General features: G+C 41.3%; 1 protein-coding gene across 16 annotated transcripts in view; it reads left to right on the top strand.

Annotated features, from left to right (window-relative positions):
• Nucleotides 1-25,778, top strand: part of LIMCH1 (LIM and calponin homology domains 1) — a 339,718-nt gene that overhangs the window by 272,758 nt on the left and 41,182 nt on the right. For 10 of the 16 annotated variants that reach the window (XM_060012644.1, XM_060012640.1, XM_060012638.1 and 7 more), the window contains 7 exons: nt 306-341; nt 5,190-5,316; nt 6,783-6,940; nt 7,135-7,543; nt 10,623-10,841; nt 22,666-22,756; nt 24,344-24,507. In XM_060012644.1, the coding sequence (XP_059868627.1) occupies nt 306-341; nt 5,190-5,316; nt 6,783-6,940; nt 7,135-7,543; nt 10,623-10,841; nt 22,666-22,756; nt 24,344-24,507 (1,204 nt within the window). The remainder of the gene's footprint in view (nt 1-305; nt 342-5,189; nt 5,317-6,782; nt 6,941-7,134; nt 7,544-10,622; nt 10,842-22,665; nt 22,757-24,343; nt 24,508-25,778) is intronic. The other 6 variants (XM_060012645.1, XM_060012642.1, XM_060012643.1 and 3 more) reach the window with 1 other exon arrangement.

Here is a 25,778-nt window from a genome sequence, read left to right as displayed (position 1 = left end):
GGTTGCACCTAAGCCTTCTTGTGTTTATATTGAACAGATTCTTTCTTTGTGGGTAGCATGGGGATTTTTTTCATTTCTCCTCTGGGTTTTACTACACATTTTGCATTCTTCAGAAATGTCAAGACTTTGCTTTCATTTTCAGCAGTTAATGAATATTACTAATTGTCTAATGACACTTCTCTTCCAGTAGGATCAGCAAAAAAGGTTTGGCACACATACATTTCACTTGTAGTTTTTATTTCCAGCGTGGTTACAGCATTAACCTTCGTCTTACCAATCCTCTAATTTTGTATTTGGTCTTATAGATACGGACCGAGAACTCCTGTGTCTGATGACGCAGAGTAAGTTGTCTTGTATTTGTAGGAATACATTAATTACTAGCCTAAACTGCATGCTTCCAGTACTCACCACTAATTGAAATGCAATTAATATAACAGTGGATTGAAGAGCTAACTGACTCTTCTCTGCAGCCTCAGAGAAGCACTTGAAGTTGGAATGCAGAACATACGTTCTGTGCAGGAGAGATGAATGAAAAAGCCACTGAAGCATGATCCTAATATGCAGCTGCTGCTTAAAAGTTTACTTTTTATAGACAGAGCATGTGCAAGTTGTTCTTGTTAGTGTTCGGACGTTGGAACCCCTTCTGAACCACGGAATTGTTAAAAGGCTTTTCTGTGCTTTGCATTGAATTCTTGATATGTAAAGGCTTAGCCATGAAGTGGTCATTCTCGTAGCTACATTTTTTTTAAGCTAAGAAAGTAAATCCTAAGCCACGAATGATAGATTCGGAAGCCCAAGTTCCTCCCAGGTTGGAATAATATGAACTGTGGGCTGCTTGAGACCAAAACGTTGGGATTTCGTTCAAGTTCCGTGGCATAGTCGGGGGTCAAAATGTACAACATGACTTGGGCTGCCTCTCCTTGGTTTCCTCACCTCTCAGAGATGCATTTCCCATCCCCGGCCTAACATCCAAATTTGAAAAGAATCCACTCTCTCCCGTTTGTGACCACATTAACTCCATTTCAAAAATGGATTTCTCATAGGGAGAGCATTCTGAAACTGATATCCAAGGCAGAAGTTTTCTTTGCAGAATTCTCAGATTTAAGAAACATGATGAATATCTCATTCCAACAATAGCGGCCCACTAAGCCTGATGTCTGCCCTCCGGGAGAGGGATCTTGTGGCCTAGTGGGAATCTGGGCCATCATAAGAGTGGACCCTAGTATTCCCTCTGCCTGTCTTCCTGGCCTGATCCATAGTTTCAAGTCACCGAGTGAGGAATCTAAATAACAGTGTAGAACAGACAAACATCATTCCACCAATGACAACGAGATCAGGCCACAATTGACTGTTTTTGAATTGTGCTTTTTCCATGTTTGTGTTCAAGAGGTCAGCTTAGTCTGTACTTGTAGCTCGAAGCAGTCTGACTCGTGGGCCAAGTGTATCGGTTTCCGATGTGTGATGCACGATTGCTCTGTGGCCTGACACATGGAACATTCATGTCTCAAAACCAGATTCAGCCGGAGCTTGACTGACTGCATGAAGCTAAGTAGTCTATAAAATTGAGCCCTGGTTGTTGCTTTTAAAATCTACAGCGGCAGTATTTAACATTCACTGAAAAGAGGGTTATATAAGATTGATAGGCAAAACACTTCTTTGATTTGGTTAGCAAAAACATTTTGATAGAATGGATTTACTCTTCATCATTGCAAAGCTGCTGTGCAATTTGCCTAATACAGATCTCTAAAAAACCCTAAAAACTGAAAGAAAAGAAGCTACATTCAAGAGCTTTTGAATTTTACCTGTACCTGAATATGAAACCTCACCCTCAGGAGAAGTTAATGATTTTTTTTTTAAAAAAATCATTTTTTTTAAATGATTTTTAAATCATTTAAAAATGATTTAAATGGGTGGGAGTGGGGACTCCTCTAAATTTACCAAAACAGCAGCCTTATGGGCCAGGGTGAGTATACAGAGCTTCTTTTCCAAAGGTCTTATCGAGGAACATCCAAAGGGCTGCATTTCTTTCTTGGAGTAGACATAATTTATATGAAACCAGGTGGGGAACAAAAAGAAAAGTTTATGTCAGGGTTTTGTTTTTTTTTAAACAGAAATTCATAACATGTTTTGTTCATTCCCCCACTATCTCCCTTTTTCAAAATCTTTAAGGACAACTATTGGCACAGACTCTATTTGTTCATAATTGACACATTCTTAAAATGCAACCCAATCAAAAAAAGATGTGCCCTTTAAGGAAAATGCAGGTCAGGGGCAGACCTACCACACAGGCAAACAGAAATTTCCACCTCCTGGCAAGCCACGAATGGCTCCCTGGATTTAGTTTCACCTTCTTGCCCTTTACTTCCACATGCCTCCTCTCCCAGCGGTCCCCTCCGAGGAGGCTGGACACTGTGAGAGCCAAAGGCCATTTTGTTCTTAATTCCCTTACCTTAGACTTGGGCCAGAAACAGTTTCCAGGCTCCCCTTGAGGTAATTTAATCCTGGCCCTCAGAAATGCCAACCTGTCACCGAGAGAGGCTCCTGGGCCCTGCAGCCAGGGGTCCGTGTCCCAGCAGCCCAAGGGCACGGCCTGTTGTGCTGAGAAGTATAGCCTTGGTGCAAGTCCATTTAACATTCTGGAACCTAGGCTTCTGCAGGGTCCCCCACCCAATCCCTAGACAGGTACTTCTTCATTTTGGAGGCTGAGTCCAACCTCTGAATTAGGGAACATTTTCTGAATGGTGACTCAGCTCATTTTCTGTCTACTATTATCAGTTCTGAGCTTGCTTAGTTCCTTTTTTTTGAAATGGTATAAAGATATCGCTCATAGTTTTATTATTTCTTTTTTGGGCCAGTTGGCTGGTGTTTCTTTAAAAAAAAAAAAAAAAAACTCTAGGAAAAAAATAGTACTTCCTGGTATATGAGAAGGCAGGCAAGTGTTTCTCTTTTTATTTCACTAACAAGCTTTTGGCCACATTCGGGCTGAGGTAGTTAAAACTTCATGGTGGGAGCAGAGATAGGAACCCGGGACAGAAGAAGGCAGTTCTGAAGGCCTTGCTCCCATCCTCTCCATGCCGGTCGAGTGAGATAAACAATTCTCAAATCCTGGAGGAAGCTGCCATTTTCTTCCCGGGGTCCCAAAAGAAGTCCTTGCTCTGTGGCCACCCACTGTGGCCTAAACCAAAATTCTGCCCTTTAAAAATTATAGATGGCAAAGCTGAAGGAAGGGACCTCCTTCCTCTCCCACAATCTGCCAACTATTTAGTAGATTACAAGAGAGTCCCGGCTCAGAGGAGTTTATATCTTCTAAGGCCTTCACAAAGCCTGTAAATTGCCTTAAAAGATGAACTGACTGAATCAGACATATTTCAAGGTAAGCCTTCTTTAAACTCTGAAAGGAAGAATGGGATGAGTTTTGGTCCCTTTCTGGAAAGCTTGTTTAAGGGAATTTTGATCCATGAAGTTTAAAAACCATGGGTTAGACTTTTCTACCTAACTCTGCAAGTTCCTAAATCTTCCTTAAACCACATTAATAAACAGCATAAGCTAGGTGAAAAATCGCAGCCCCTCCTCTCTTTTGAGGGCTCCAGTTTACCTTTCAGGAAGGTACAGCTGCCACAGTCAACACTGTCCCCTGAGTCTGTGGACAGCTCCTCACGTGGTGTGTCATGTCCATGCAAACAGAAGCCTCAGATCAAAGAACGTCCCTTGGCGCAGATTATTAGAATACTCTTGGGGAAAGCAGATTACAAGTGTAGTCTTCAGTGTTAGCTCTCTTAGGTCAGACTCAAATTGTGCGGCATCCAGAGAGAGGGGAGAGGCACCCACACGTCCATGCAAGTTCATTTGGGTGGACCGAAATGAACGTGGGCGGCCATTGCTTTGGGGTCATCTTCTCCTTCCAGAGAGCTGCCTGCTGAGGAACCCACTAGCATCCGGTGATGCTGCTACTGTGCATTGTCTGGCCATGGGCATGACTGTTTTGGACATCACTGATGATGTCTGGAAGTAGTTGGCGTCTCAATGCATGGCTTTTCTTTTTCTTTGTGTTAAGCTGGCTTCAAAAATGGACTATCGGTCTTCTGTTCTTAAACAGCCCTCCACTCGATTTGAGTGTTCTATAACCCATTTGGTTCCCAGAGCTAGTCATTTCTTTGAGAGAAAAAAACGGGAAGATTTTGCTTTGGTTTTTATTTCTATTTTCATCTTGCTGCTTCAGCTTTCGTTGTAGCAAAGGTCTACATAAGCATCGCAGAAAAGGCCCTACGGTCTTGCCCAACATTTAATAAGCTCGCATAGAATATATCAATTATATGAACAGCCTAAAGGTTTTTAAAAATGGCTTTCCCAATGCTTTTGCTTTTAAAAGAGTAGATTCAGAGGTATCCTGACAAAAATAAAGTGAAATCATGGTGAGAATTTTAGGATACAAAGTATATACTGATTTATATATTTTATCCTTTAATCTTACCGTAAAATATTTTCTTGATTCCAAGATGCCATCAACGCACTATCAATTTACAGACAGTTTTACAGGACATAGAAATAAACCACATCAAACGTGTATTTCATTAATACATAGCTGTTGGATGCAACCAAAATTCAGAAAATACAACAGGAAAAGGTGGTGCCTTAGACTTGAAGCTGTATGATATAGTTTTTTTCTTTTTGAAAATGGAGAGATTGCCTCAGTTAACGGAGAAAGCATTTAAGCCAGCTCTTTACACAAAGAAGCATTTACTGCAATTAAGTTTCACTTCAGGGGACACCACTCTCCCTCGCTATAAATTCTCCCCAAGTTATACATTTTAACTCTCTTCATTTTACTTTCTAATACAAGTGAGACGAGCCCAGAGCTTCAAATACCTTTTTCTAGCCCTTTACTTTAAACATATATTGACCCCTACATATAAAATTAGATTGGCCTGATTCTGCCATCACTGAAGACAAAGATGGTCACATTTTTGCTTTTTGCCGCAAAAGGAGAAGAGGTGAGGCTGCTAGCATGCCCGCTGCTGCAGGCCGAGGGATGAACAGACTGCAAATCACGCTGCTGCCTTAAGCTGTGGAGGGAAGGGGGCAGTTTTTCCAAACGCGAGAGCGCCCCGCCGCGGCGGGACGTTGCAAATGCGCGGAGACTTGCGGGGCACTGATCCCTGTCCACCGTCGTCTGCTCTCTCCACACGCAGGAGCACGAGTATGTTCGACATGCGGTGTGAGGAGGAGGCCAAGGTGCAGCCGCACAGCAGGGCCCGCCAGGAGCAGCTGCAGCTGATAAACAACCAGCTGCGGGAAGAGGATGACAAATGGCAAGATGTGAGTGCCGTGCAGGGCCGTGGGCAGCGGGGAGACTGCTCTGCCCGCTGGGCTAGAGGCCCTTTGGAGCAGAAAATCAAGCGTGGCTGGAAAATCAGACTTGGGCTGGAAAGCCAGGCAGAGGAAGGGCGCCCCTAGAGGGCTTCAAACGGTGACACAGTCCATGTGGGCATTAGGGAAAGTACCCTTGCTGAAGTTTGGCCACAAAAAAGAGGGGAGCAGAAGGGAGGCAACTGGCACGGGATGCAGAATTGAGGAGGGACTGTCTTTTGAGACTATATATTTGGAGTCGATGATAATAATGATGATGACAATGATAACTGCCAACATCGAGAGCGTACCAGTAACAGGTACTATTCTAAGTACCTTGCATGTCATCATTCTTTAATCCTCTCAATAATTCAATGAGCTAGCAACTATGATGGTCCTCAGTTCTACAGATGAGTCCCAGAACAGCTAAGTAACCTGTCCAAAGTCACACAGCTAGTGAGCTAGAGAGCCAGGATTGTAACCAGTAAGGAAGGCTCCAGGGCCCGACGGGGGCCTTGGGATCATCTGTGTGCTAAGAGCAAAGAGCCAGGGCAGGGGAGAAGCCTAGAGATAGGGATGAGAGGAGGAAGAGTGGATTACTTCATCCTCACAGAGCCATCTGAGGTGGCTACTGCAGATTTGCCTCTACCTTTAGTCAAAAAAGTTAACTTTTCTAAAGTTGATTAAATGTGGTAATAATTAGTGTCTGTGCACCTTATGTGCACTACCTCATTTAACCCTCACAACAGGCTTGTAAGAGTAGGTATTATTATCATTTCTATTTTAGAGATGAGGAGACTGAGGTGCAGAGAGGCTAAGGAACGTGCCTGAGATTCCAAAGCATGGAAGAGATAGAGCTAGGATTGTTTCTCACAGCCTTACTCCCACCCGTCCGACTCCAGAATCCTAAGTCCTCAACATTATGCTCTAACTGCCCATAGGATTTGTGGTGAGGTTCTTGAAAGGATCAGATGACTTAATACATACAGAATTGTTGGTTTTGTAAGACCCCAAAGCCAATTTTTTTTTCTGTCTTTTCTTCCTTCCCTGAGGGAATTGTAGGTCTGTGGTTAATTCCTACCATTCTGTTGTCAGCGAGTCCATTCACAATGCAGAGGTTGTAAATAGCAAGAAATGAAGTTTCTTACAATACCCTCTGAGGCAATACTTTAAAATTTGGCAACTGACATGGAATTTGATCACAAATTTTACATTACGGTGTTTAAGTAAATGCGCCGCCCTGCTATGGATAATGTAGATATTTCTGAAGGGCTCCTGCCTTCGAGGTAGTCCTGTTCCAACCAGACTTACATTGGATGTACAGGAATGTCTTAGCCTGGCCGATAGTCCGTGCTTACTCAACCCTGAAGAGTAGAAATGGAATTATGTGCAAGCCTGAAGAAAAATGTTCTATCTCCCTCCCCCCACCCCTGCAGGACCTGGCTCGTTGGAAGAGCCGTAGAAGAAGTGCTTCTCAGGACTTAATCAAGAAAGAGGAAGAAAGGAAAAAAATGGAGAAGTTACTGGCTGGAGAGGATGGGATGAGTGAACGAAGGAAAAGCATCAAAACCTACAGGGAAATTGTCCAGGAAAAGTGGGTTCTTTCTGTGGTTGTTCTCGTTGTTGAATGTACAGTATTATCTAGATGTGCTTTTCCTAAAAATCGTTGGTTATCACCATGGCTCTGACACCAATATTATACTTTCCTTCAGCTCTACCAAGGTCTGCTTTGCAATTCCTGTGACTGTTGCCTTTGTTCTTGCTTCCCCTCCCATGCCCATCCTTTAGGGAGCGGAGAGAGAGGGAGTTGCATGAGGCATACAAGAATGCACGGTCCCAGGAGGAGGCGGAAAGGATCCTCCAACAGTACATCGAGAGGTTCACCATCAGCGAAGCTGTCCTTGAACGCTTGGAGATGCCAAAAATTCTGGAAAGAAGCCATTCAACAGAGCCAAACTTATCCTCCTTCCTGAATGACCCCAACCCCATGAAATACCTGCGGCAACAGTCACTGTCTCCACCCAAATTCACTGCCACGGTGGAAACCACCATCGCTCGTACCAGTGTACTGGATGCCAGCATGTCAGCAGGCAGTGGGTCTCCAAGCAAAACTGTCACTCCCAAAGCAGTGCCTATGCTGACACCCAAGCCTTACTCCCAGCCCAAAAACTCTCAAGAGGTCCTGAAGACCTTCAAGGTAGGATGAGTTCCTTAAGGGTAGAACCAAAACTGAACCCTAGGTAATCACTGGAAGGAAGCATCTTGCCTCAAGAAGATGCAATTGTTTTTATCAAACAAAAGCAAAAGGTGTTAACATGTATGATTGTGAAGTTTATGTGTCTCTGAGATTTGGTTTGCAAATAGTTAAGGGATAGATGATTCCCCTCAATTCCTGTTTTTAATACTGATGGGCTTCCGTGAGATCGGTGGTTGAGTCATCTCCATGAGCAATGTCTGTTTCATAGTTGGATATGATGGCATGGTCTCTCTATAGTAGTCATAACAAACCCTAATTTAGCAGCACCCTAGGTATCTCCAGCTATCTGGAGGTATTGCAAATTCCTCAGAACAAAAGTTTGGTTGCCTTTGGCTTAAATAGAAGTATATACAGCTACCTCTCTTTTAGGAAGAAACTACCATCATATCTAAAAAGATGCTACAACACAAAAAAATAAGAATGCAAGGAATACATGGGATGTACTTGGTTCTCAGATGAGACAGATTTTTTAAATTTTTTAAGTGGGAAGAAAGTATGTTGTTTTGGGGGATGGAGGGGTTGCCAATGAATGTGTAAAGTGATGTACCAGAACCAAAGAATCGAAGACAGTCAAATGTCTTTTTTCTTCCTCAAATTCTAGTATTTTCCCTCATATCAGGAGGAAGTGCTCATCCTTTGTCTCAAGCTATGTTGACTATAAAGAAAAATCAGTTCTGATTGTCCCTGCACACCACATGGGTTCATAATAGAAGACAGGTGGAATTCATCAGTAGCAGACACGGACATGTGACTGTAAAGAAAGTTTGCTAAACTAAACTAATTGAGCAGTGGGATGCCATGTATCTTCCTATTGAATTTCAGAGGGAACCAAACCACACTTTCCGACTTTTGCTTAGATAACTCTGAATGTATCTTCAAAATCTGTGCCTTAGGCTTTCATGAAACAAAAGAAAAATGTCCTGGCTGTCTCATCTGGGTTGAATTGAGATGTTTATCCCTCGAAGGGCAGGGACTGTGTCCTTGTTGTTCATAGCTTCATCCTGAGTGCCTGGCATAGGTGCCTAGGCACTCAGCAACTGTTTATTGAATAAACACACTAAGTTTTTCCTGAGAAGATGAGCTACTCATCATGCAGACTCGTGCACACACAGATATACACATGATCATATGTGCTCGGCAGGCCACCTAAGTACCTCAGCAGCTGTCCTTCACCTAGGGCCCATGGTGATGCACTGTCTGCGATTTCATGAAGGAAGGTTTGATGTTGAGGTGGCCCAGCACAGGGATAGGGAATACATTTATTTAAGTGGGTATCCAAGGCAGCTGATCAGTTAATCCAGATGTCCACTTCCTATCCTTAATATAAGCAGCACAGTGTGATCATTTCAACAGAAGAATTAGGATAGATGACTTCATGGCAAGACTTTGGCCCTGAGAAAACCCAGTCCCTTGCCATTGTGGCAAGACAGTGTGGAGGCCTCGGGAGAGGTGGATTGAGGAACTGGATAGAGATCCTTTCAGAGCTGCAGCTCACCAATGAGCCCTCAACTCATCATAGGTCTTGATGGCTGTCAACCCTGTTCATAGCCCCACCATTGAGTGGGTGGACCCACTTGTATTGTAGTATGTAAATGGGACAGTTGTTGCCAGATAATGCCAGAACTGAAGCTAAGGGGTGTGTGTGTGTGTGTGTGTGCGTGTGCGTGTGTGTGTGTTTTCTTGTGGGGAGGAGGTGGGCACAGGAGACAGGGAATACAGGCTCAGTTTCTTAGTACAGTAGATTTAAGAGTAAAGGAAGAGCAAGTAAAAGGTTTAAGGCAGTGTTTTCAAACTGAGAGTTGCCACCTGTTGCTAGGTTATGAAATCAATTTAGTGGTTTGGAATCAGCATTCTTTTTTTAAAAAAAAAGGGAGGTAGAATAGAATACAATGTTTAAAAAACAGCCTAGTGCATCACACATAAAAAAAGGTAAATATTATTTTGCAAAACTTCGTTTCAGTTATCTTTACGTGTGTGCGTTCAGTTGTGATTTCAACTTCATGGATCACAGACAATAGATATACAAGCCACTGACTTAGGGTAAATAAACTATAACTAGCATCTGCCCTTCTGTTAGTCCTTTTAAAAGATTTTAGAAGGTTTACTAAGAACAATAGCTAATATGTACATACTTACAATGTGTCAGATACTGTTCTAAATCCTGTGCATATATTAATCCGTAAAATCACCGTAACAGCATCATTAAGGAATACTATTATCATAAAGGTGAGGAAACCGAGGTTGAAGATTACATGGCTGTTAAGCAATAGAGCCAGGACTCACTCTGAGGCCGTCTCACTGCAGAGCTTCTTTTCAGGACCACGCTACATACTGTCAGACCTTAAGGCAGAGAATTCTAGATGCCTTTTAATAAGCCAGGCTAACCACTGTCACTCCTTCTTTCTCGCTCCCACCACCCTCCCTAGACATGGGTGCAAAACAAAAATATCTTAATACGCATGTCCTCTTTTTCTTGAAGAAACTGGGATGGTCCGGTTAACTAGAAATAGGGATTTACTGTCACATAGCATAGCACCAGGTTCCCTGCCCTCCATGATAGCTTCCAAAAAGTACCCATTGCTCCTGACCATGACAGGATAACCTGTGACATATTCCTGATCTAAGATGAGCTCCGCCTAATTTAATATGCTAATCAGAAAAAAAAAAAATCTCAAAGTTGTGGATTAGCAGTCAGAAAGTAAATGAAAAATTACTGGAACCCAAATATGCCCTCGATTTTCTATACTGCAAAATAAAAGCAGACCCACAGTAAGGTGAACATGAAATGTATTCTAACGTGAAGCAGCCTGAGAAGGCAGACCACCTTTTAAAGAAGCCTTCAAAGATGGCATTTAGAGGAGCCCTAGTTTCTAGAACTGACCGAAGCATATAAAAGACCTTATTCTTTGTTAGACCGTGATTATTAAATGCTAATGATTTAAGGTGCTTCTGAACGTGTTATTTTGTCATAATCTTTTGCTGGGGAATAGCATGTTCTTGTTCATTTCGGTTTTTACAGGTAGATGGGAAAGTCACCATGAATGGAGAGACGGTTCACGTTGACGAGGAGGAGAAGGAAAGAGAGTGTCCCCCCGTGGCACTTGCCCCCTCGTTGACCAAATCCCAGATGTTTGAAGGTGTGGCCAGAGTGCATGGGTCCCCCATGGAGCTGAAACAAGACAACAGTAGCATTGAGATCAACATAAAGAAGCCAAGTTCTCTTCCCCAAGAGCTGACAGTAAGAAGCAAACTTTTTTTTTTTTCCTCTTCGGGATAATTTCAATGTGAAATAATCTATTTAAAAAAAAATAAGTAGGTCTTGATAACGATCATTTCTTTCTAGGAAGGTGTATTGGTTTGCTAGGGCTGCCATAACGAAGTGACACGAACTGAGTGGCTTACACAACAGATATTAATTGTCTCATGGTCCTGCTGGCTGGAAGTCCAAAGTCAAGGTGTTGGCAGGGTTGGTTCCTTCTGATGTCTATGAGGGAGAATCTGGTCCTGGCTTCTGGTGGTTTGCTGGCAGTCTTTGGAATTCTCTGCCTTATAGATGCACCACCCTGATCTCTGCCTTGATGTTCACATGACACTCTCCCTGTGTGTTGTCTGTGTCCAAATCTCCCCTTTTTATAAGGACACAAGTCATACTGGATTAGGGACCTACTCCACTCCAGTATGACCTCGTCTTAATTTAATTACCTCTGCAAAAATCCTGTTTCCAAATAAGGTCGCATTCTGAGGTAATTGAGTTTAGGACTTCCACATATAAATAGGGGGGGAGGACACAGTTCAGCCCTAACAGAGGAATATAACAGAAGGTGTCATGTGTTACGAGTAAAAACCTTTTTCTTGTCCCCCTGCGATTGGTGTCTAGTGTTTTAGAAAAAGAAATAAATCTCTGAAATACCTTCATTTCTGTCTTTTCAGGACCCCATCAGACTTGTTAAAATAATTTGAAAATAACTGGTGCCGCCAGAACCTGACTTTCCATCCTTGACAATATGTATAAAAGGGCATCTTTCTTATTAGTTTTAAAAAACTCATTAAAAATCAAATTAATTTTTTTATTGGTTTAGCCCCTGAAATCCAGTGTAATTAGAAGTACTATTGAATGGCCAAGCTGAAAAATGTAGGGTAATTCAAGAATAGCAGAAGAGAGAACTCAAAATAACATTAGATTTGCTTATTTGGAGTATAAAACGTCATCAAGAAGATTACACTTTTTCTTAGATCTCTCACCAGGGTTCGTGCTGGTTTTGCTGATCAAACCCCAACTGTCAGTACCACAGATACAGGCCGGCTTTTGGGGTAGAATCGGACTCTGTTCAGCCTTACCTGTTCTCACCAGAGGCTGATTTCTGTGGTTTTAATTTATAGTGTTTGGGTTGGAATTATAAAGGATGGGGGAAACTGTCACAAATTTTTCCCCCAGCACCTACAGAAGTTTGGTCCAGAGGGAAACTTGTCTTCCAGCTCCAGGGCTAAGTTAAATGACCCAGCTAGCTAAAGCCATCCAGAGGACTAGATATTATTTTTCTTATCTCCAGGATTTGTCTTTTGAAGAATAAAATATGTTTTTGCAGAGGAGTTGAGAGGATTTAATTCTTCCTCGCAGTGCTCAAGCCCTAGAAAGAGATTCAAAGTGGAATGGACCAAAATAACTTCCTCACCATGGTAACATGTTTGCTGGTCTCTAGGAGAAAAGTTTTGTGATCAAGGCACAGGCTGAATCCCTCAACCTGGAATTTAATTCTCCTTTTCATTTGCATGAATGTTACCACCTCTGAAGAGTCCTTATGAGTTATCATGAGATGGAAGACTGAGTTCTGCTAGGAGTGTGGGAACTTTACTAGTAGAGTCAACGTGAACTTATGCTCTTAAATTTAAATAAGTTCCCCCAATTAATTAGACATTGCAGTGGTAGGATTGCTTTTCTGGGACAGTTAGTAATTCTGTTCGTATTTTTCTTTTGCCACACTTAATGATGAGTGTTTCCTAAGTTCCCTTCATAAGTACCTTTCCATGACTCAATCTGGTTACTCTGTCCATCAGGCCACAGGCCCTTTGCACATACTGTTGAGCACAGTTCTTTGTCCCTGTACTTTGGAGAAGCAACAGTGTAGGAGCCACACTGGTCCCATAACAGAGGTACACAGGAATTAGTCAGGCCCAGTAGATTAATTCCAAGAACAAATCCTAAGGGCTCTGCTGTCAGGCACGTGTCCATTCTCTACCTTTACCTCTGCCCTCTGACCATTTTGTTGTTTGAATCTGGGAGGAACCCTGCCCTTGGCGGAGTAGATTTTTTACCAGCAGAAGTTAAAGGAATAAGTAAAGAGACCAGATGGTATAAGGTCTAAACTTCCCACACCAACTGTTTAGTCTGTCTTGTTCGAAGCTTCTAACCCATTGGGGAAAAAGCTTTATCAATCCTATATGGAATCGTAAACAGAAGAAAAGGGGGTTTTACTTGCTTGTTTTGGGGTTTTACTAAACCTCCCTTAAAAAATACTCATTCTCAATAATTACTAATTTTCTTATTTTTACAATGAGCAACATAAAAAGAAGATAGCCTATTGTCTCTTACTGCCAGGCATTTTCCACCTTAACAGTAGTTGTGCTGCTATACTCTCTAATGGCAAAGAGAAGATGGATTGAAAGATGTCACATTGGTTACATTGCCCCAAAAGTATCTTGTTTCAAGAGAGGCAAAATTAGATGATCTGAAAGAAATCATGTTATTTCAGAAGTATATACGGTATAACAAGGAAAGCCCTAATCAAAAGGTGGCCTTGTGGACTTTTTTCTGGAAACCGTCGTGATCCTAGGCAGCCTGAGGTCTAATCTCATGGAAGAGCCTGGGAGTCTCTTACTCTGGAAAAAACTGCCTAGTTTGGAGTGATTTCTAGTTCAATAAACCCTAGTGGTTCTGAAGAGGTCATAGCATTTATTTACCTCATGTCTAGTGCTTTAGGCTCCTGAATTAACCATGTCAGGGGCTACTACGTTATTTTCTGGGTAGATAACTACCTGTATGTATCAGACTTCGAGGCAAGTTGTTAGCTGCACTTCATGAAATTTTAGCCAAAACACTCTTCATACTCGCTTACAACTTATGACACCAAAAGTTTTCCATTTATAATATGTTATCCTAAGAGCCGTTTTCTTTTCATTAATTAATTTTTGGCTGTGTTGGGTCTTCAATGCGCGTGGGCTTTCCCTAGTTGTGGTGAGCGAAGTTGTGGCGCACGGGCTGAGTTTCTCCGTGACATGTGGGATCTTCCCGGACCAGGGCTCGAACCCGTGTCCCCTGCATTGGCAAGTGGATTCTTAACTACTGCGCCACCAGGGAGATCCCCTAAGAGCCATTTTTAAACCTACTCCTCGTTTTACTTCCTTCTCCATGTTCCAGGAAAAGCATTTCTTGACTGTGTTTCAGCCAGTATATTCCCATTGAAACGGTAGAATTCATTGGTCATGGCAAAATATGGTGACCAGCTTAAAACAGGAAGCTGCACTCAACAGCCTCCCAGGGCTTTTTACCAGCTTGCCTTGATTTGCTGTTTCTAATTCATTTGCCCCATTCTGTGGGGCTGTCAAAGGAATAGTGTTCTTCTTTTTAAATAGTGTCTTTCTTCCCAAAACTGCATTCCCAACAGATATACTTTTTACAAAGGAGTAGCCTCACCCACCACTAAAATGTCACAGTTCCTTCAGGGTGAGCTGGAACTATTCAAAGGGCACAGTACCAGTAGGCAGGAGCATTAATTCAGACGGAGAGGCCGAGCGGCAGAGAAGGGTGGGCACCACGCTGCAATGGGCCACGGGGTGTGAGGTTGGAGGGTCAGCCTCTTGGGTCAGCACAACCACTTTTGCGTATGACGTCATGTCTTCAGGTTCCTTCTACCTCATCTTTCTCATTAGAAACTCTTGGGACCATCGACTCTTACTTTAGAAATAGAGCCTAAATTAAGTTTGGCTTGTTATTAATTTTTAATACTCTGGTTATATCTATTGAGACCAACAAACTCCAGATCATCCTCATTTGAATCACCTTTAAGGTAATGAGATCATGAGAGCCGTTGTGCCGATGGTTGTCCGTTACCTGATAAGCATGAATAAATGACCTACTCTGTGGCCCATTTTTGAAATTGAAAAAGAAACTCATAAACTTGCTATGAGAGTAATTTTCATAAAGCAACTAGCAAAGTATGTAAAATAATATTTAATTAAGTGCTAGAAAACAGGGTTAGAAGCCTAGAGGGACATAAAACGGCAAGGAACAGGTAAGATCATGGTAGGCTGCAGTTAGTCTAGTTGGGAAGGTTTTATGTGAGTTTCAAAGTCAACTTGTAGGATTTGCATTGGAACGGAGGGGGAGCAAGCTGTTCCTCATGTTGCGACTAGCAGAAGCAAAGACCTCAAGAGGGGATCACAGGGCTAAGAGGTGATGAGGGTGACTAGATGCCATACACTCCACCCAGAGGGATTGGGGCTCCCACGGCCCCTCCCAGTTATCCCTGAGATATTTCCCAGTGGAAATCTAACACTCACTTTTTTTTTGCATTTTAAAATATTCGCTTCTGTAAGAAAATCATATCATAGCACAAATACTAGACTTGTAGAATCCAGGATTGGAAAAGAATTTGGAAGGTCTTTTAATCTAAGGACTAATTTATCCTGTTTAGTGACCTACAGAGAAATGTCTGCCTTCAAGATAGTCTAGTGTTTTCTTGATCCACTGTGAGCTATACTTGTCTTTGAATCTCTTCCTGCCTTGTTGTTGCCAAAAATGACCCTTTCCTAAAATACCTAAAGTACCCCATGCACTAGGTCAAAGACCAAACCCCCCCTGAGCCTCAGTTTATATTTAAAATAAGGATAATAATAGTATAGGCATCTGATGGTTATCGTGAGAATTCATATGTATAGAGCACTTAGCATGATGTCACAGTGACTCACAGAGGTGCCCTTAAGTTAGTTTTAACATTGTCATTCAACAAATGGGAGAAAGAAAGTTACCGTATATTTTTCAGAAGGCTGAAAGGGTGATAGGTGCAAAGTTTTTTAGGTTAAAGTAAGGTCATCAGAATCACCATATTGAACAGATGTGAATTTCAAACAAATGGGATAAATTCCATGTTGTCTTCCAACTCAGCCCGTCAGTAGCTCCAGCTGTAATTCTCTAGGAAGCAAACAGACATGAACAGCTTTTTCCAGAAGACAATTGCCCTTGCAGATGCTCACACGCTTCTTCCAGCAGCTCTTTTTGGTTCTCCTATTATTCACTCTTTCCCAAGTCTGGCTTCCCTCTGCCACCTAAACCCCCGGGACTCTCACCCGCTGACCTCCTGTCAGCACCTTCTTGCCAGCTCATCCCAACCGATGTCCTGCATGCCCTCTGCGCTGGCAGCACCCTCCCACCGGGTCTGTGGCAATTCTCCCTCATGGACCAACGGCCAGACTCAGCTCTGAGGGATCTAAACAACTTCGTCTGCGTTTCTCAAACTAAGTAACAAGATCTTTCCACCTTGACAAAGCTCTAGGCCTTCCTCTTGAAAATTCAGTACTTTACTAATGTTTTCTGATCCAGGAAAACAGACAATCAGATCTTTCTTGAAACATTTCATTTTGCAGTGAGAGCAGGGTGAAGGCATTTGAGTAGGTGCTGTTTGCCTTACAACTGTGACCAACTGCAGATTCCTTTTAGATGTCAAATGTCAACAGACATTTCTCTAGAAACTGTTTTACTCCATCCAGAAGTAGTTGCAAGAGCATTAGATTTAATACTCTAATTAAGTCATTAAAGATATTTAGGTCTGAAAGCATTTACTGACTTCAAGATAGTATACATCAGGAACAATAAAAAAAATCAAACCTGGGTCAGACCCGCACATTGTTGGCTGGAGAAGTTTAAGGCAAAAAGAAAAAGTTTAAGGAGTGGAAAGGCTGATTCTCCACGTAGATCCTGTTTCAACCAGTGAAAATAGATATTTGGTGATATAAAAGCAAAAAGGGAAACATATGCATGGCATATATGTGGCACCTGGGTCCTGGTGCCAAGACATAAATAGACTGATTTTCCAGGCTTGCGTCCAGATAAGTTCTTCAGGACTGGAGCCGGACAGTCAGTCAGAGTCACCGAATAGCAGCTCAGGTAAGGACCTCGGACATCACACCTTCCAACCTGTAGAGGTTAAATGATCAGTCCAAGCTTTCATACCTCCTCTGTCCTAGAAACAGGGCCACTCAGACCCTGGGTCTCAGGACCATTTGTCCTCTCCTGCTTCATATATCCAATTCATTCCACAGAGACGCTCTCTGGGCTGGTTCACCAGTAAGATTCTTGTTAAAAGAACAGCCCAAAGCCAGGCAGATCTGTGGCTAGACCATGTCCCTCTCAAGCCAGGAAACTGCCACCTCCCACCTGTGGCCTCAGGGCTCGGTCTGGCACCAGGGCCAGTTTAGATGGTGTTCTTAGTCAGGGGGACGCCAACTCCCGGCTTAGGCCCCTGTAACCTTTCTGTGCTCTCATTCATTCATGTCCAGGGATCTGTTTTTATTTTCATTCTTGAGACAGTATTACCAGTTGGAGAAGGGAAGGCTTCTCCTCTTTTCAGCTATAACCAAAGGAACGTGTGGGCCATAAAGCACATTTTCCAGCAAGACAGGTTTGTTTCAGGCAAATCTCTGAGTCCATCGGCACTGGTTAAAACTGCCAATTTTGAACTCATTACCTTTGAAGTAATGATGTGAGTACAAAAGTAACAAGACTTCAGAATGGAGTATCAGACAGACGTTAATTAAACTGGCTTTGGGATTTCCCTTGATTATATATAGTCTATATATATATATAGCAGAATATAGAAAACCATAAAAAAAATAAACTAGTTATTACTCCAGCCACTCAGAAGTTAAGATTTTTTAAAATGTGCATCCTTCTCTTTTTCTCAGTGTATAGAAAATATTTTGGGGGCATCATGTTATTCAAATTGTGTTGTAACTTGCTTTTTCTCTTAATTTATCCTGAATATTTTGTTAGTAATAGCTTGATTTTGATGACTAGTATGCATTTAAACTAAGCTTGACAGTATAAATTTCATAAATAATGCATCTAACATTTGCTCCCCTATCATGGGTTACATGTTGGCTCTATGTCAGATACCATGCTGGGTCCCTGCCCCGCTCAGAACCTGGCCTGGATCAAAAGCCTCAAGATGAGGTGATGGCTGGGGGTGGTCCGGTCTCAAGCTGCCCTGGGAAGTGGAGACTTGGCTAACTTGCCTCCTGTCCCGAGAGATCCCGGAGAGTTCTCATCTTTTGCATAATAAATGGATGAGAGGTAGAATGGAAAGGATGAGGTAGAATGGATGAGAAGGAAAGGGCATGGAAAGGGCAGTTTGAATCATTTCAGCAATAAACTTGGGACACTCAGGTTCGGGATTGCCTCTTATGGGTCAAAACCTTTAAATACCTGGGGAGAAGTTGGCAGTGGGTGTGACTCCAAGTCCAGATGTTGGAGCATTGAGGTTACCAGCACAGGTCAGGGTTCCTACCTCCCCTGCCTACTAGCGATGTGACTCTGGGTGAGTGACTTAGCCTCCCGGGCCTCAGCTTCCTCACCTGTATAAAGGGAATCGTATTGGTGCATACTTTATACAAGCTTGCTCTGAGGACTAAGGAAGGTAATCCACATCGAGTGCTGACATGTGGGAAATCTAGTAAAGATTGACCATGGCTACAGTGACAACAGTGTATAACCTTTAAAACATAATTTCAAGGGAAGATAAATTGGGTCATCTGGGAGTTCAGTATTTGAGTGTTAAGCCACATAGAAATGCATCCAGAAACATGAGTATTCTTGAAAATCGAAGTTCTGCATTAGTCATGCATAAGTAAAATATTACTGAAGTGAGGTGTGCTAGAAAAATCATCCTTATTGAAGTAGTGCTTGAGGACTTTGTCTCTTCTGCATTATAAATTATGTCTAGGGCTTCCCTGGTGGCGCAGCGGTTAAGAATCCGCCTGCTAATGCAGGGGACACGGGTTCGAGCCCTGGTCCGGGAAGATCCCACATGCCGCGGAGCCTAAGCCCATGGGCCACAACTACTGAGCCTGCGCTCTAGAGCCCGTGAGCCACAACTACTGAGCCCACGTGCCACAGCTACTGAAGCCTGTGCGCCTAGAGCCCGTGCTCTGCAACAAGAGAAGACACGGCAATGAGAAGCCCACGCACCACAACAAAGAGTAGCCCCTGCTCGCCACAACTAGGGAAAGCCTGCGCACAGCACCGAAGACCCAGTGCAGCCAAAAACAAATAAATAACATAAATAAATTTTAAAAAACTATGTCTAAAGGACTTCATGAATTATCTCATTTCATTGATTCCAAGGGGCACACTTGCCACACTTGAGCATCTCTAAATCAGGACATGTCTTTTTTTTTTTTTCAGGATATGTCTTATAATCAATAGTGTGTCCTATTTAGTTTGTTTAGTAGTTTGTTTTCTTTCTTAGTAGTACCTAAAATAATACAACTTAAGCTTGATGGCATCTAAGATTTAATAAAATATGTCCATTTCTTTGTTCATGTTTGGGCTGGGAAGGCTTTGGCTCAGTTTTTGTAGTTATTTATTTCCCAGTCACTGGAAACACCAGCGTTCTCAAGAACATCATACATCAATATTTAACTGCAAATTTGTTTCCCAACCTCAGATACTTTTCCATAATCTAATCCATTTGGGGAGAAAACGTAAAAATCAGTATTTCAGACAGTATTTTATATATTAAAAATCAGTATCTCTGACTATTTATATATTAACATCATAAAACAAAAAACACTATGTATTAATACTTCTATGTGGGGGGGGGGACACTTTAAATTATTAAACCCAGGTTATTCTGTTGTAATACTAGGCTGGTGGGTCTTCAAATACTACTCTCATGTCAGTTGTTCATATAACAGTGTACACACACACAGAGAACATATATATGTAACTTCACTATAATAAAAGAGACTTTGGTTCATTTAACCATTTCCACTCATTAAGTCTCTTAAAGGGTTTCAATTCAGGCTTCTTGATGTATTAAAAAGTTACAAAATCCATTAAGTAGTATAAATATGATGCTTATTTCCTTCCTAGGGTTTTAAAGGTGCATGTTAATTTAATATTATGTTCTTCCAGAATTGATACACGGTTATCCATCATTAGAAAGTGCTCATCTAGTTATGAAGATGTCAAAACTACCCCATCCTCCAAAAGAAAAAGCATATCTTTGCCACTAGATGCTCTTATAAAATTCTTTAGCAGCTTGAAAGGCTAGTGGCTTAAAGTTTCCTTGTGTCTTTTTTTTAACTTTGAAAATTTGCAAATAATTTTTTTTACAAATTTTCTTCCATTTTTTTATTGTGGTAAAGTAAAACATAAAATTTACTATCTTAACCATTCTTAAGTGCACAGTTTAGTAGTATTTAGTACATTCATATTGTGCAACCATTGCCACCATCTGTCTCCAGAACGCTTTTCATCTTGCTAAACTGAAACTCTGTACCCATTAAACAATAGTTCCCCATGGCCCCCTCCCCTCAGACCCAGGCAACAATCATTTTACTTTTTTTTTCTCCTTCACTTTTCCCCCATGCCCCAGCCTCTGGTAGCTACCATTCTACTCTCTGTTACTACGGGTCTAGCATTTTTTAATTTTAATTTTGTAGATTCCAGATGTAACTGAGATCATGCAATATTTGTCTTTCTGTGTCTGGCTTATTTCACTCAGCATAATGTTCTCCAGGTTCATACATATTGTCGCAAATGACAGGATTTTCTTCTTTTTAAAGGCTCAATAATATTCCATTGTATATGTGTGTATAATATTGATATTTGTGCATATAATAGTAATATTTACATATCAGAATATATGAATAATATATACATATTTTCTTTATCTAGTCATCCATCAACATTTAGGTTGTTTCCATATCTTAGCTATTGTGAATAATGCTGCAATGAACATGGGAGTACAGATATCTCTTCGAGATACTGATTTCATTTCCTTTGGCTATATATACCTAGAAGTGGAATTGCTGGATCATATAATAGTTCTATTTTAAATTTTTGATGAAACTCCATACTGTTTTCCATAATGGCTGTGCCAATTTATATTCCCACCATCAGTGTACAATGGTTCCCTTTTCTCCACATTCTCAACAACACTTGTCATCTTTTGACTTTTTTTTTTTTTTTTTGCCTGCGTTGGGTCTTCGTTGCTGCACGCGGGCTTTCTTTAGTTGCGGCGAGCAGGGGCTACTCTCGGTTGCAGTGAGCAGGCTTCTCATTGCGGTGCCTCCTCTTTGTTGCGGAGCACAGGCTCTAGGTGCGTGGGCTTCAGTAGTTGTGGTGCACGGGCTTAGTTGCTCCGCGGCATGTGGGATCTTCCCGACCAGGGCTCGAACCCACGTCCCCTGCATTGGCAGGCGGATTCTTAACCACTGTACCAGGGAAGCCCCTCTTTTGACTTTTTGATAATAACAATCCCTAAAAGATATAAGGTGATATCTCACTGTAGTTTTGATTTCCCCGGTGATTAGTGATGTTGAGCATCTTTTCATATACATGACTTCAGTTGGCCATTTGTATATCTTCTTTGGGAAAATGTCTATTCAGGTCCTTTTCCCATTTTTAAGTTGGTTTATTTGATGTTTTTTGCTATTGAGTTGTAAGAGTTCCTTTTGTATTTTGGATATCAATCCCCTATTGGATGTATGATTTGCAAATATTTTCTCCCATTCCATAGATTGCCCTCTCATTTTGTTATTTGTTTCCTTTGCTGTCCAGAAACATTTCAGTTTGATGTAGTCCCACTTGTTTATTTTTGCTTTTGGTGCCAAATCCAAGAAATCATTGCTAAGACCAATGCCTAGGAGATTTCCCCCTGTTTTCTTCTAGGAGTTTTATGGTTTGCAGTCATACTTTTAAGTCTTTTATCCATTTAGACATTGATTTTGGTGTATGGTGTAAGATAAGAGTCCAATTTCATTCTTTTGCATGTCGATATCCAGTTTTCCCAACAGCATTTACTGAAAAGTCTATCGTTTACCCATTTTGTATTCTTGGTGCCTTTGTCAAAAATTAGTTGACCATGAGAGTGTGGGTTGATTTCTGGATGTTCTGTTCCATTGATTTATGTGTCTGTTTTTATGCCAGTACCAAACTGTTTTGATTAATGTAGCTTGGTAACATAGTTTAAAATCAGGAAATGTGATGCTTCCAGTTTTGTTCTTCTTGCTTAAGATTGCTTTAGCTATTTGGGGTCCTTCGTATTTCCATATGAATTTTAGGGTTTTTTTTTTTTTCTATTTCTGTGAAAAATGCCATTGGAATTTTTAGAGGGATTGCATTGAATCTGTAGATTGCTTTGGGTAATGGGGATATTTTAACAATATTAATTCTTCCATTCCACGAATATAAGATATCTTTCCATTTCTTTGTGTCTTCTTCAGTTTCTTTCAGAAATTATGGGTGGGGGGGGTGGAATATGAGAAGTTGGGTAACAGAAAGTTGTTGAGAGCCCAGAAAGGGAGAGAACTTCAAGAATAAAATGCACAGTGCTAAGAGCCACCAGCATCTGTGCTGAAGACAAGCTACTGAGAGGTTAATTGCAACTTGAAAAAAATATTTTTTTCACTGGTGATATGACCCTAAGCCAACTGTAAAGCCATTTGGAAGCAAGAGAGTGGTAACTATGATTTTGAAAAACTGATAGTGAAAGGAAGGAAAAAGAGGCAGTCAGAGGAGGTGGGGAGGTAGTGGGGTTGTGTGCCCTCATAACATGGTTCTGCTTCAGCACTTATGTTCTCCTTCACGGAACGTCTCTTTCCGACGTTCCAGTGGTGAAAGGTGCCAGCCTTTCACCACTGGAAATAGAAAAGAGTGAATTCATATAGGCAGCTCACCTCGTTGGCCTGAAAATTACTACTGGAAAAAAGAGAAAGAAATCCTTTACCTTCTAGAACCTTCAAAGGGATAATGTATTCAAGGTGGAAAAATATCTTTCTTTTAGGCAACGACTGAAGAAACGGAAACAAACAGTCAAGAAGATGAGAATGATGGTGAAAAAACAGAAAAAGGGAATACAGAAGTTGCCTCATCAGGTTTGTTTTTATAACAGACTAGTTTTAAGGTAAAGCGTGATAACTCTTAAGAGAATGAAAATAGAAAAGGTAGTGAATGAGGCTCTGTGACTGGTGTGGTTGTGCTGCCACCTAGTGACTTCCTGGGGGAAATTCTGACCAAGTGATTTATCTTGCTGTAAAAAAAACAGGAACCCATGCTTTTTGCTACCTTACTTCGTTTTTATTTTCTTTTTTGGTACGCTGGTCTCTCACTGTTGTGGCCTCTCCCCGGACGCGCAGGCCCAGCGGCCATGGCTCACGGGCCCAGCCGCTCCGTGGCATGTGGGATCTTCCCGGACCGGGGCACGAACCCATGTCCCCTGCATTGGCAGGTGGATTCTCAACCACTGCGCCACCTGGGAAGCCCTCATTTTGTTGAAAGTTTATCTCCGTCATCATAAGAGAGTTATATTTCCCCTAATCAATAATGCTAAAAACTGAGGGTTATATTTAACACACAGTAACAACAATAGATAAGACAGATTAAAAATATATCATAAAAATAGATGCTGAGGGCTTCCCTGGTGGCGCAGTGGTTGAGAGTCCGCCTGCCGATGCAGGGGACGCGGGTTCATGCCCCGGTCCGGGAAGATCCCACATGCCGCGGAGCGGCTGGACCCGTGAGCCATGGCCGCTGAGCGTGCGCGTCTGGAGCCTGTGCTCCGCAACGGGGAGGCCACAACAGTGAGAGACCTGCATACCGCAAAAAAAAAAAAAAAAAAAAAAAAGATGCTGAAGTGGTAAACCCAATGAATAGTTTGAAAGAATAAAGTAATGCCACAAATATGAACAGTGAGTATGAACAGAAACCCACTCTTCCCTAAAGTAATATTTCTCGATATTTTAAACACATTTTTTCTTTTGATAAACATGAAAACCTCTCACCCTTTTCTAATACCAAGTTATTTTTAAATGGCATTGTAAAGTAAATTAAAAGTCATTACTAAAAATTTTAGTGTATACTTTTTCAAACTAGACTGTACCTCCACATTCTGATATGCCCCCTCAGGTGGTGACTTTTCCACCCACTTTAGACTGTACCAAATTCTTCTTTGTATACCCGAGAACACTTAATTTTCATTGCATTATATTGATTTTAACCACACAATCCCTAACACATTCCAATTATGAAAACATGATGTTAAAAAGGAACATTGAAATACAAAAGGAAGAGTCAGGCTGCCCCTCATTTGGAAAGAAATTTGGATAGAAATTATCTATAAATGTTCACCTGTCCAACCCACCTCTCGTAATATTTCCTACCAGCATTTTGTTTCATGTAGTGTTATTCATATGTAAACTGGGACTCTTATTCAGAACTTAAGTTTTTCATAGTGGGGTTCTTTGATGTGTTTTATGTTGCTTTATTTTTTAATAATATCTTGAAAGACCCTAGAGAATTCTAGTACCTGAAGCTCTTTTGTACCTCTCATCACACTGTAATCCAGCTCCGTGTTGCCCCGGGCAAGATATGTACTCAGTGTACTTCCTGGCATGGCAGGACCAATGAGCCTTTATATGGTTTTCATCTTGTTCTTTATGTTTCTGAATGTAACTCCATTTCAGAGCCACAGTGTTTTACATCAACTGTGACTCGATCCAGCCCGACCGTGGCCTTTGTGGAGCTTTCCTCCAGCCCCCAGGTGAAGAACGAGGTGCCAGAAGAGAAAGACCAGAAGAAACCGGAAAACGAAATGAGTGGAAAGGTGGAACTGGTGCTGTCACAAAAGGTGAGGTGGACTAAAGCCGTTAAGTCCACGATTCACGTGGCTTCGTGGTACTGCTGGCTGCCATGGTGGCACCGTTTTGTAATGAAGGTTTATTTTCTCTCCTGATCTTGTTTCCTACCTTTGATCTGTATTTTTTTTTCTTAATACAAATATAATACATGTTCATTGTAAAAAAAAAATGTAACTACCTATAGAAAGATGTCTGTGTTAGTCCACTTGGGCAGCTATAACAGAAAACATAGACTCGGTGGCTTATAAACAACAGAAATTTATTTCTGTCGCTTATGGCAGCTGGGAGGGGCGAGAGCAAGGCGCTGACAGTCAGCATCTGGTGAGAACCCACTTCCTGACTCACAGACGGCTGTCTTCTTGCTGTGCCCTCACTCGGCAGAAGGGCCAAGGGTCCTGAGTCTCTTTTATACCATCACTAGTCCCATTCATGAGATCTTCACCCCCATGACCTAATCACCTCCCAGAAGGCCCAGCTCCCAATACCATTACCTTGGGGGGTTAGGGTTTCAGCATATGAATTTTGGGGGGACACAAACATTCAGCCTATAGCTATTTATTTTTAATGTATATTTACAGTGATATACATGGAAGTATGTAACAAATCTATCAAATAGTATGTGTAAGTATACATAAAATATATAAATAAAAAACATAGAAATAGAGCAAGAGAGAGAAAAAGTCACTGAAACCTACCTCTCTATTAATAATAAGTGGTATATATATTCTTTCAACATCTTTTAAAATTTATTCTAAATGGCTAATTTTTATAAAATTATTTTTATAAAAATTTTTATAAAAATTATATAAATAAAAATTTTTATAAAATTTATATACATTTAAAAGAAAAATGTAGTATAGATATCTGTTATAAAGCTTTGCAGTTAGGTTTTAGTTTGCTGTGCATGAACTTGCTTATTTGTAACTTACTCCATATTCTCTTTCCGATATTTACCTGTTTTACAGTAATGGTACTTCTGATGCCTCTGAACTTGAATAACAAGGAAACAAGAAAATTATTATTCTGATATAATGGGTTTTAACATCTTGTTTTTATTAAATTTCTTCTTTGTTTGGAGTCTCATCTCTTTCATATTAATTTAGTTTGTTTTCAGGCACAGTCTAAAAGTCATCTTTTGTACCTCTTGTCCTCAACCTTGGTTACCCTTTAGAATTTAATAGATACCAGGTCATATAAATCTCAGTCTCTGGGAACAGGGCTCAGGCATCTGTATTTTCAAAAGGTCCCCAGGTGATTCTGA

The sequence above is a fragment of the Delphinus delphis genome, chromosome 5 (assembly GCF_949987515.2).
Source record: "Delphinus delphis chromosome 5, mDelDel1.2, whole genome shotgun sequence".
NCBI classification, from domain to species: Eukaryota; Metazoa; Chordata; class Mammalia; order Artiodactyla; family Delphinidae; genus Delphinus; species Delphinus delphis.
The sequence above is the reverse complement of the archived record's forward strand: the minus strand, read 5'-3'. Positions and strand labels throughout refer to the sequence as shown.